Source organism: Eleginops maclovinus, chromosome 8 (genome assembly GCF_036324505.1).
Source record: "Eleginops maclovinus isolate JMC-PN-2008 ecotype Puerto Natales chromosome 8, JC_Emac_rtc_rv5, whole genome shotgun sequence".
Classification (NCBI taxonomy): domain Eukaryota; kingdom Metazoa; phylum Chordata; class Actinopteri; order Perciformes; family Eleginopidae; genus Eleginops; species Eleginops maclovinus.
In genome coordinates this window covers 18,096,398-18,108,676 of record NC_086356.1, presented here as the reverse complement: position 1 = coordinate 18,108,676, position 12,279 = coordinate 18,096,398, and the positions used below count along the sequence as shown (strand labels likewise).

At 39.6% G+C, this 12,279-nt stretch overlaps 1 protein-coding gene across 1 annotated transcript in view; it reads left to right on the top strand.

The window, feature by feature from the left end:
• Window positions 1-12,279, top strand: part of col5a1 (procollagen, type V, alpha 1) — a 78,441-nt gene that overhangs the window by 53,441 nt on the left and 12,721 nt on the right. The window contains exons 31-49 of the mRNA XM_063888937.1: window positions 217-324; window positions 1,822-1,875; window positions 2,247-2,300; window positions 3,000-3,044; window positions 3,593-3,646; window positions 4,080-4,124; window positions 4,622-4,675; window positions 4,784-4,837; window positions 4,928-4,981; window positions 6,002-6,109; window positions 6,560-6,649; window positions 7,170-7,223; window positions 7,422-7,529; window positions 8,143-8,250; window positions 9,252-9,305; window positions 9,441-9,494; window positions 10,022-10,129; window positions 10,218-10,271; window positions 10,378-10,485. Coding sequence (XP_063745007.1) covers window positions 217-324; window positions 1,822-1,875; window positions 2,247-2,300; window positions 3,000-3,044; window positions 3,593-3,646; window positions 4,080-4,124; window positions 4,622-4,675; window positions 4,784-4,837; window positions 4,928-4,981; window positions 6,002-6,109; window positions 6,560-6,649; window positions 7,170-7,223; window positions 7,422-7,529; window positions 8,143-8,250; window positions 9,252-9,305; window positions 9,441-9,494; window positions 10,022-10,129; window positions 10,218-10,271; window positions 10,378-10,485 — 1,368 coding nt within the window. The remainder of the gene's footprint in view (window positions 1-216; window positions 325-1,821; window positions 1,876-2,246; window positions 2,301-2,999; window positions 3,045-3,592; window positions 3,647-4,079; window positions 4,125-4,621; window positions 4,676-4,783; window positions 4,838-4,927; window positions 4,982-6,001; window positions 6,110-6,559; window positions 6,650-7,169; window positions 7,224-7,421; window positions 7,530-8,142; window positions 8,251-9,251; window positions 9,306-9,440; window positions 9,495-10,021; window positions 10,130-10,217; window positions 10,272-10,377; window positions 10,486-12,279) is intronic.

Here is a 12,279-nt window from a genome sequence, read left to right as displayed (position 1 = left end):
AACAATATATATATATATATATATATATGTACATATACGTATATTTGTTTCCATCGATTTATTCATTCATATTATAATTGTATGTTTTTTATTCTTAAGTTCAGCCTTAAAAGAATTAAAGCCTTAAAGTTAACCTGACTTGATGTAGTGGCAGATGTTGAATATTGAAGGTATTTAAATTTGATATTGTTGCTTCGCACTTGCTGTGTTTTCCAGGGAGAGCTCGGCCCAGCAGGACCCAGAGGAGAGGACGGTCCCGAGGGTCCAAAGGGTCGCTCAGGTCTCTTAGGAGATTCTGGTCCTCTTGGCCCATCTGGTGAGAAGGTAAGGTCTCCAGCTTGACTTCCGAAACCACAACTCTGATATCCCACAGTCCCCTCTGCATTCATGTTTCACTGCCTGATTGAAAACACCTAGTATTCTGTATCATCAGTCATGTTTGATCTAGGAGAATATCTTAGTAAGGCTAAACAAGGAAAATAGATACTCTGATTGTTCTCTTTGAAGAGCAAATGATTTTTCATTGCTGCTGCTTTTGACACAGAAAGGAGCATCACATTGATTGAGCTCTTAACATTCAATTGAACACTGAGTATGCTGTTGCTGACAATACCTCAGACAAGTATTTGGTAAAGGAATAAATAAATAGTCATTCTTTTCTTGAGGATGCAGCCTCTTCTTTTGCTAAAAGATTGTCTTGAACAGTCGAGCACCAATGAGACTGTGCCAACAAATTCCTACACAGTCTGAGTCGAAAAGTCATTAGCCAAAGTTTTAAGGTTCAACAGTTACTACAATCTTGTGTTTATTGTCCTTAAAGACCTATAGTGCTTGTTCCTAATCTGAATTGAATTTTCATTATGGTGGATAGCACTGCATCTAACACGAGTTTCACAGCCGGGTCATTTGCATATTTGATTGGAGTGTGCACAGCAGCCAACATTCAGACACTGAGCCGGCACTAATACAGGCTGCTGTGTTCAGCAGGTGTTCATATTCTAATGTTGTTTACTACTACTATTCTGCTTACAGTCAAAGCTGTGCATTTGTAATACATTGCAGTCTGTTTGCTTTGCTTTTAGTAGGCTGGCTTACGAGAACAACAGTGAATAGACATTCTACTAATGATGGTTTTAGTTTGAATAACTGATAAACTATAAAAAATGTAAAATATTTCATGAGAAAGGTCACATTCATATCAAGTGTATCTAGTATCAGAATCAGAAACAGTTTTATACATATAAGAAAATCATTTTGGTATGAACTGTTACATAAACAAACACAGCAAATAATAATAATCAATTTTATTTATAGAGCGCTTTCCTAAAAACTCAAAGAGCAACAATTCTTAAAAAGATCATTAAAACAACACTCTCAAAATATGTAAAACACAACATTAACATCAGATTAAAAGCATTTTTGAAAAGGTGAGTTTTGATTTGTGAAAATAGGTTGTGAAAAAGTATTAATAGTACAAAAATATAGTAAAAATATTTTGACAAATATTTAAAAATAAAAAAAAGGTTTACAAGAAATAGAAATGTGCAAAAAAGCAGTACAATTGAAATATAACAAATTATGTAAGATTATAATTATAGTAGTATTTAATTAAAATATAGTATAGTACAAATATTAATTAATATTTGCATCACAATAATCAAGTATTAGACATAATGCACATTGTACCATTTCACAAAATAACAGAAAAAGAGACGGGGCTTCCTAATGACTCCACAACTAATGCAATATGAATAATAAGTTATCCAATATATATTGTTGTCAAGGTATTTAAAATCATATGTTTTTTTTTCTCATTCCCAGGGTAAACTCGGAGTTCCCGGACTGCCCGGATACCCAGGAAGACAAGGACCAAAGGTAATTACACACATGTATTCCTCAATAATACTGTCATTAATTTACTGATATGAGTTAATGGTAACTTTAAAACACTATTGAGAAGGGACTTCATACGAGTCCATGTGAGGCTGCTTCGCTGAGCTGGTGACGGCTCATTCTGTGGCAGTCTGACATGCTTGAAGCTCTCTGATCAAAGGGATTTGAATATGCCTTTTGGTCTCAGCTCTCTGCTCCTGATATGACATCAATAAAACAATGCTGTGATTTATTGTGCACCCCCATCCCCTGTTGCGGTTAATATGTCCGGGATATCTCAAGGGAATAAACAAGGGATGTAATATTTAAGGTTTGTCTCTCAAATGATTAATTACTCCTTTTCTCTCACACAGGGATCTCAAGGTTTCCAGGGTTTCCAAGGAGCCAACGGAGAGAAAGGAGCTCGGGTATGTCAAATAGCTTTTTATTATTCTTCTCATTCGTACAAGGGTTGGATCGATACTGCCGTAGTGCTGGAGACAGGCTCCTGTCCCGGCTCCAGATCTATCAACAGGGAGTAAGTTGCAACGCTCTAACATAAAGATTTTTTTTTTTTACCAAGGGCAGAAAGACATTTGCACTTGTTTTTCTTTACCACTTACACAACTCATTTCCAACCACCAGAGCATTGTTTATTACTTTGCGCCGCTTGAGCAATGTTTCATTTTCTTTGTTTAAGGGATGGGCCATTAGCTCGCCTGCAAGAGTAATGGTTTGCCCCCACGAGCGGAGCGCACCACATAAAGCTTTTCATCTTCACAAAACATTTGAGAAGTTTATGAGACTGAGCTTCCGGACAGAACGGGATAATAGTTCCATTAACATATTTTTCACAGCACGTTATTGCAACTCAAGAGATGTAATTGCTTTTCTCATTAAAGTATTATGCAGCTACTGTCATTGCAAAGATTATACTGTGCATTAGTGTTGAGTAAAATGTACTATTCTGAAGTTGAATTTTTATGGTAATTATTCAACTTGCCTAAATCTGTTGAAATCTGTTTGTAAATGTTACCGCTGCTGGGGTTGCATTTATTCTTCTTGAGGATGCAGCCTCCTAATGATGGGACTCCTTTGATCATGGTGTGTGTTCTGTGTGTCCACAGGGATTAGCAGGAAAGCCTGGCCCACGCGGACAGAGGGGACCAACGGTAAGTCTTACTCAGCAGACTCGTGCTTGTACACAGATGGCAGGCTTGGCACCTGAGAGAAAGCGGAAGTTCAACCTGGGTGTGCTTAAGGATATCCACACAGATTTAAAGGTCATCTGTTATGCAAAATCCCCCTTTTCATGTCTTTTATACATAAATGTGTCTCTTCTGTGTAAAAAGATCCCCAAAGTTTCAGGAAAAAAGACCCTCTCTCTTTCTCCTGATAACCCTATGCCTATCTGAAAATGAGCTGATCAGATTTTGCTACTTTGTGATGTCACAACAGTTTTTTGGCCAGCAGTAGCAGCTCATTAGCATTTAAAGCTACAGACACAAAATCAGCACTTTTGGAACAGGGCTGAAACAGAGGGGTTTATGGCATGCTACAATGATCTGTTTGGAGACATGTTTTGTATATATCTGAGACCTATTATAGATTATAAAATTATAATAGCAGACCTTTAAAATATGAACAATCCAATTTCAGGTCACAAATAAATCGTTGGACCCTTTTAATGATTTGAATCACCTTTGTTTTTTTCCTCCAGGGGCCTCGAGGAGAGAGAGGACCAAGGGGACCAACAGGAAAAGCTGGACCAAAGGTGCGTCAAATATTTTTCAGACTCTTCTTTGTGTACATTGAAGTACAAGTTCCCTACTAACTCTTTATCTTGTCTCTTTTTTTTTATTTTTTTTTTTTTATCTTTTATTTATAAAATTTGCATATTTACAATTTATTTACATTTTTACAAGTTTTTTTAAAAAAAAAATTTTTGATTGTTTTTCCTTTTGTCACTGTACACACCTCTCCATCATACAGTCAACATTCCTCCCTCCACCCAAAACCAAAATTGTTTCCAAAATAAAAAAAAATAAAAAAAAACATGATCATGCAGAAGACCCACCGCACACAGGCATGTCATTCCCCACAATAGAACATTGTCTTTTCTTTTTAGTTCGTTCAGAGTCCTCTTTCTCTTTTTTTTCATTTGTTATTTACAAAGTTTATTCTCTTTTATTATCTTGTCTCTTCAGGGTACCTCAGGAAATGACGGCCCACCAGGACCTCCCGGCGAGAGAGTAAGTTCATCACACTAGACTTTCCTGTAAAAATGTCATAATATTCCATTTTTATAAGACAGGAAAAGTCTGTTTTTTTAGTCCAAACTCTTTTTTTAAATTCAGCACCTCCTGCTATATCCATACACAGCCCTGGCTCTGTCAATGGGAGAGGGCTGAACTGAATGTCATTTTTATTTTACTTTTGAAGCTTATTTTGCGCTTTTTCAAATGTCTGTTAGTAGGCCTACAGGTGCATGCCTCCCTTTGTGTGTGGCTGCAGGAGAGCAAACTGTTTTTCACCTCAGAGCAAAGGTTGTTTTTGAAGGTCTAAACGCCATCAAATATGGATGAAGCTGAATATTTAGTTCGATAAAAACGTGTTGTGAATGGGTTTCCTTTGAAAATATTTCATCGATTCAACATCCATTTCCCATTTTAATCCAAGGTGATTTTTATTCTCATGACATGAAGAATCAACTGATTATTGATCAGGAGTCATTTGTTGTTTGTTTCAGGGTCTGCCAGGGCCTCAGGGACCAACAGGTTTCCCAGGACCAAAGGGCCCTCCTGTAAGTCCAAACTCATACTCCACATACCACCATGTAAACAAACCCACCATGCCTTTCCCTTTTGTCTTTCTTTAGATTTACATTAATGTATTTGTTTGTCTTTCTCAGGGACCCGCAGGAAAAGACGGACTGCCCGGACATCCTGGACAGAGAGGAGAGACTGTGAGTAATCTATTACTCAGCTCTTCTTCTGTATTCAACCAGAGTCAGACATATGTGATGTAACTCTGTTTCTCTTCTGTAATTAAACAGGGATTCCAAGGGAAGACTGGCCCTCCTGGCCCCCCAGGTGTGGTTGGACCTCAGGTGAGTCACAATCACTGACCATCACGCTGTGTTGATTCCTTACATGTACTATCAGAAGGTATATATCATTTGTAAGTCAATAATATTTTTTGTTTATCAATTTGATATTGCTTAACTTTGTACAGTATCAACATTCTCTTGTTTCATTTCATTATTATTATGATTGTTATTATTATTTGTATTTGTATTATTGTTTTACACGTTCAAAATAAATAAAATCAAACCAAAATCTAAATAATATATTTTCTTGTGCAGAGACTTTTTAAGGTTGCAGAATAATAACAAATATGTATCTGTATTAATGTAAAAACACCTGTTCAGAGACTCATTATAAAACAGAATGACCTTTAAGAAAACTTTAAGGAACAGTGAATCAGAATGCAAAAGCAGAAAAAAATAGTTTAACAGCCGCAAAACTATATCAAAACATTATTTTACCAACTTTCGCAGCTTTTTCCACTCACAGTTATTCAGTCACATGGTTACCATTTCCCAAACACATGCATTTTTGCTAAACCTCCGAATTGAATACCCTTTGGACTTGCACTGATAACCTGCATTCTTTTGCAAGCCTGAGATTCTGAGTTTATGCAAGTGTTTAAATATTGAGGTTTAAGCAGTTTTTCGAACCAAAAGAACAGCAATTTGTCCTCATAGCACTCCTCCTAAGCCATAACTTAATTGTTGTTTATCCTCTTTCATATTAGCAATGGGCTGTTCATCCATTATTCATCAGCTTTTAACAGACTTTCCCTCCCAGCTTCTCTGCTAATGCAAGCTGAGAACATTGATAATAACGGAGCTGTATGTGGCCTTAATGACAAGTAGGCCTCCCACACAGCAAATGCTCGGCTTCTCCACGCCGTGTTTTGTAATAGTTGGAGAAATTGTAACATCTCTTTCATACTGAATTGCTGATTTTTCTCACAGTGTTCCTCTAGCTGTAGTGCTTCACACCTCCTCTGCAACTCGGTTTTAAAACTAGTGTCTCTGATTGCATTTTTGTGTATGTTATTATAGGGACCGACAGGTGAGACTGGACCAATGGGAGATCGTGGTCATCCTGGACCCCCAGGCCCACCTGGTGAGCAGGGTCTACCTGGAGCTGCAGGAAAGGAAGGAGCAAAGGTAAATCCTGAAACTCTGGTTAAAATCAGATCTTTTGTGCGCCCTATCATAAGTGGTTCCAAAACCAATTTTGAGGTGTTTTTCATACGATGATACACTAATGTGTATGTAATTTTGAACCTGAAATCACACAGTTAATACACTTTTTTGGGTGTATTTAGTAAGTGTTAGTGAGGTTTAAGGGTAATTTTTGTTAGTCTTACTGTGGATGTTTTGTAGGTTTTAAATGTTACTATAATAGATGCATGTTTTAATTACGACAGCGTGTTATTTAACATATTTTAATTATAATTTAAAAACCACCTATCTGGGCCTTTATTATAAAGTCTCAAACAGCTCATCAGGGTTTTTGCATATCTTCATTATGTCTTTAGTTTAAATGAATACAGCTGAAATAATGCTCAAACACTGCATAATAAAGTATTAAATGCAATGTGCTTTCCTCTACAGGGTGACCCCGGTCCTGCTGGCCCAGCCGGTAAGGATGGCCCTCCTGGACCAAGAGGTTTCCCTGGAGAGAGAGGTCTGCCTGGCCCTGTGGTGAGTATTCCCCTCTGCTCAGCACAAAAGCATCCCACAAGTCCAATACCTCTCACAGCTTGGTTATTGCATAATAGTTCTGGGCTATTAAGTCGCTGTGAGATTAACTTGGAGAATCAGACATGATATCACATCCCTGAGTGGGCTACAGAAGAGGAACAGTGTGCTCCAGGCTGTTTATTTCTTTAATTTTTTATATCTATTCTAACTCGACTGAGTCCTGGTAGTTATGCAATTCACACAATGTTCCTTCAGCCAACTTGTTAGAAAGAAATCAATGGCCAGAACAGTCGTTTGTTCGTAGGATGAAGAAATGATGCGTCCCACCTGTTCCTGTGAAATATAAAAGATGTTCGCAGCAGTTTTAGTAAACAACTCTTTTCCACTTTGGGGACTAGAGGAGGTTTTCCACCTCACGCTGAGCCTGATTGAAGATAGGGAGTCCAGTGTGAAGCAGGAGGTGTGCTTCCCCAACAGATGTGTTTGTTTTCTGAAGCCTCTACTTTATTTTGTTCTGCAGGGGGCTCACGGCCTGAAAGGAAACGAAGGACCCCATGGTCCACCTGGCCCGGCTGTGAGTACAAAATACTGCATCTGCATCCTCCATTTGTCACTCATCTCCTCACCTTCCATAATTTGTCCCTGGGAATTTTCTTCAGTTGTTCCAGGCTCCTACATCATATCAAATCATGCGACTCCTTACATAATGGAGTCCTGCTTGGACATGTGGATGTTTTCCATATTTTCTGATGTATTTCATATTTTCTTGCAGGGTTCTCCTGGTGAGCGCGGTCCTTCTGGCCCAGCCGGACCTACAGGTCTGCCTGGACGTCCTGGACCACAGGGACCCCCAGGGCCTTCCGGAGAGAAAGGAGGACCGGTAAGGACATTACATTATAGTGACTGCTGTGAATACAGGCCACTTTAAATACATTGTCATACTTTATAAAGACATGAACTTAATTATTTCATGTTAGTGTGATATATATGATAGTTTTTACCTGTGTGTTTGTTTACATACATGTGTGTATGAATTAAATACAGTAAAGTACAGGCATGTATTTAGGCATTAAATTAGGAACTTTAGTACAAAACCACAAGATTTCTGATGAATTACATTAAGTTTGTGCTCGTTATTATCAATTAGACAAGACTAGATAATTGTGTACATTTCAGTGCACTATAATTTTATTGAAAGACAACATTGAATATTGCCTTTTAGATTATATTTGAATATATTTTTCACAAACCTTTTGCAATTTCTGAATATTTTTAAGCATTAAAAGTGAATTGCTCTTTGAAAAGGTTTTAAAAAGCAGTTATACTATCATCATATCAGTGGCATAAAAAGGTCCTAAAATGACAAAAATATAGTTTATTCCAATTATTTCTTGACAATACGAAAACAAAAGTAGTGTTTGTGACAGGCCTACCTGCGACATCTAACTATGCACCTGAAGCATGTCTTAACACTCTGAAAAACTATATTTTAGGGAGAGAAAGGACCTCAAGGCCCAGCTGGAAGAGACGGTATTCAGGGACCTGTGGGTCTGCCCGGACCTGGAGGACCTCCTGGACCCCCTGGAGAGGATGGAGACAAGGTGGGGCCCTATTTTACGTCTTGTTTTGTCATCAACATCAAGAGAACTATGATCCATTCAGAAAGCTGTGCCCTAACCACCTTACAAAGAAACTAAGCCAGGTATCTCTCCATCCCTCTGACCTTAAACGCTCCAATGGGAATTTGTCTGACAGGGTTTGCATCGATCACCAGATCTTTAAAAAGGCGATCCTGCCTTGTTGCGGCTTTGTTCTCCTCTCTATAAACAGAACAAAGACAGAGGAGAGGGGAGGCATTTTGTAGCAAGGACTGCATTTGGGAAAGTGACCCTTTAGTATTCAGAAGCAAGGACGACTCCTCATCCACTCCAAAAACATTTGCAGTAGAACGAGCTACAGAGATAACCTCTCATCCTTTGAAGAACGCCTCAGTTCTAAACTGGCCTTACACCAGTCCCCACGGTGCGGACGGACACAGAGATAGAGGGTGTTTGCCATGCAGATAAAAAGGAACTTCAAACTACTGTTTACACACATTCACACACTTTCTCATTATAAGTCCTGTCTACCGGGAGCGGACAACTCCAAGGCCTTTTGTTTTAAGACTAATACTGAGAGCATTGTCTGACTCACAAACCAAAAGTAAATGCCTTTGACTTTGGCAGATATTAACATCACTTCTCCAAACACCCACAGCATGTGGAGGCTTTGAAAGAGTGCTGTAAAGTTCTTCACTCCGAGTTTAGATGGGACTAATTATCTATTCTGTTTTGGCTTCTAGTGGTGCCATCACGATAAGCACCCCTTCAGATCTGAGCTATATTTGTCAGAGATGTAATTAAAATATTTATAGACAGATTTCTAAATAAAAGATGAACAGGTGGGATATAATGAATGTAGGTTATTATTAATGTATCTGTTTCTGTTCTGGGGAGTTTGATCATCATTTAACATAATGGTCTTTTTTTAATCTTCTTGTCACTTGTGTACTATCTTAAGTTTATCTGTCTTGGTTTCTCACTGTGATCATGTAATTTCACAGGGAGAGCTTGGAGAGTCCGGCCAGAAGGGAGGCAAGGGAGACAAAGGAGAGCATGTAAGTTGTTTCAGAGCTCCTTAATACAGTTGTAATAATTCAAGTTACTTCCTGAGATTCTAAGTGTGATCCATTTTTACTGGGAATTCTTGTAAAGTGAAAGAGTCTCTTTAATGTGTTCCTTCTCCTCTGTAGGGCCCACCTGGTCCCACCGGCCCTCAAGGACCTGTCGGAGCACCCGGTCCAGCTGTAAGTGTCTAGTTTGTGTTGTCAGTTGATAGCTGTCTAAAGTATGTCGTTACTGTTTCTTAAACAATCCCGCAAAAACTTTAAAAAAAGGTAAAGTAGTACATGATACAACATGGAAAAAACAGGAGGTGAATATCGTAGCATTGTGTGTTTACACATTTATTTACAACAATGTCCGGAACTGGAAAAACTCTTAATTCGGATCTTAACTCTTTACACTAATCTGCTTTGTTGACAAGCCAAGTGAATGATTTGCAAAAGCACCTCATTTGCATAATTGATGTGGTTAAAAAAAGAAAAGCCCACTATGCGTGCAGGGAGTATACGCAGATTGCAGCACAAATAAACTGAATTGCTACTGCACATCAATTCCACTTTTATATATGTCTCTTATTGTACCATTGTCAACAGCAGAGTGTTGCATGACCTTTCTTATATCAGTGTACCAAGCAACAATAGTTTGCTCAGACTACTTAACACCTTTATGCCTCCTGATTTGTACCTCTTTCATCCGTCTCATTGTGCAGGGTGCAGATGGAGAGCCCGGTCCCAGAGGTCAGCAGGGTCTGTTTGGTCAGAAGGGAGATGAAGGCTCAAGAGGATTCCCTGGACCTCCAGGCCCAGTCGGTCTGCAGGTGTGGACTACAATAAAACGTGTAATGTATGGTCACTGTTAACATTAAGTGAGGCAGTGTGATTAACCCCTCTATGCTCACTCCGCAGGGCTTGCCCGGTCCACCCGGTGAGAAAGGTGAGACTGGAGACGTCGGTCAGATGGTAAGTGTATATAAAGCAAGATGTAATAATCCAACACATCACACATTATAAAGTTTGCTTGTCAAGTGTCTTTACTTATTACGCTGTATCCTCTCTTTGTTTGTAGGGTCCACCCGGTCCACCTGGTCCCAGAGGCCCTTCAGGACCCCCAGGAGCTGACGGCCCTCAGGGACCTCCCGGTGGCATTGGAAATCCTGGTTCTGTTGGAGAGAAGGTAAACTCTTATTCTGTGTTTAGTTTGATGGATACGTTTTTGATTAATCCGGTACATTAGCATAATGCTATTTCTTTATGGCTTTTTTTGGTAGGATGTTTTCTTCATCACCACTTCTATATTTGACATCTCCAAAGTCATACAACCCCATTTCAGCTGTGTTGTTATGTGATAATAACTAAATCTGTCATATTTTTTGTTTACCAAAACTGCTTTGTGCACATAATTACACACATAAGTTATAATTAAATTGTCTCCTGGAACATTATTTCAACTCAAAAGGAGGCATCACCCACTCAGGTTAATATTTGGAGGGCTGAGCAGTCAGATTTCCGTGCTGTAACTCTTCCTCACTTCCCAGAGAAAAACAGTTTGTGCTCTGAGAAACCAAACCATCTATATTTTTTATAAAGTGGATAGGAGCAGCTGCTGTGATGATCCATCATGGAGGTCCACTCAGCCTGCTGAAATGTATTGTTTCAATTGACAATATATTCATTGTGCTACAGCATTTCTTTCGCTCCAGATGGCACCTCTGGTCTTGTTCCAAAATAATGTGTCTCTCTAGATGTGAATTCTCAAAGTAAAGCTCATGCCATTATCCCACAGAGGCAGCCAGCACAACACAGATCCCCCAGTTGGCTTATTGTCTGAGAGAGCAAGCACCTGGGTGTGTACATTTTCTCACGATAGACCCCCATACGATCTACTTGATCCAGTTATTGTCCAGTTGACTGGTTCTTAATACACTTAAAAGGGGACAGATTCACTGGCTGGCAGTTTGTTTGGAAAGAAGCATCCATTAATATGTCAAATGCCTATTTATATGATACCCTTCTAAATAAGACATGATTATATTTGTGTGACAGATGCACAACAAATCTAGTGCTGCCATCCCCAGCAGTACTGTTGCTGGGTTGAGGGAGTATGAATTAATACTCACAGGGATTTTACTTGCAGGAAGATAAATGCATTATTTAAAGGCAACAAAATAAAACCGGCTTGTGCTCTTTTATTTGTTGCTTCTGTTTCATTATGAAAGGCCTGCTTCGGCAGCTTTGGCAGGCGCTGGACTGCAGCATCACCTTCTCTCCGTAGTGATATTGTGATTTGTTTTATCTGGTTCAGTCAATAGAATCACCTTTTTGCTCCTTTATAATCTCCCCCGAGGATAGCCTGTCCTTCTCCGCTACAAACAAACACAGCGGTCTCCTGGCTAATCGCTCTTTAGCTGATCTGGCATTTTGTTGGCCAACGCAGGGAGCTGGCAAGCAAATGAGCTCAGGTTTCTTATTTTTTTCTGTAAACATATCCCTGTGCAATATCTGTGACGAGCAGCTGTCTCTCACGCTTTTGGCTTCCCCTGTCCTCAGCAGATTCTAGCGGCAGGTTGTTGTAAGGATGCTGTGGAAGCCTGTGCACAGCTTCTTGGATGCAACATTGCATAAAGACAAGCTTCTAATACAGGAGGATCAGTCATGCTTTTAACAGGCGTAGAAACTGCTTAGAGCGGATTTCCTGACATGAACAGGAGCTGGTTTGGAAGACATCCAGACACTAATTCAGAGTCTCAGCTGACAATACAGAGCTCTTGTTCCTCCTTGAGAAAACCTGGACATGCTTATCACAGCACATCGCCGCACAGCTTGGCGTCGGCCCTGCAGAGCTTTGCTATCGATTGGCCCCCTCCCAGATATGACAAGAGCTCATGTTCGACCCTTAAGCAGGTGTGGCAGGCTGCGGTAAAGCCCAGCGGGGAGGACGCTAGGTTTATGTGACAGTGAATAACGATAG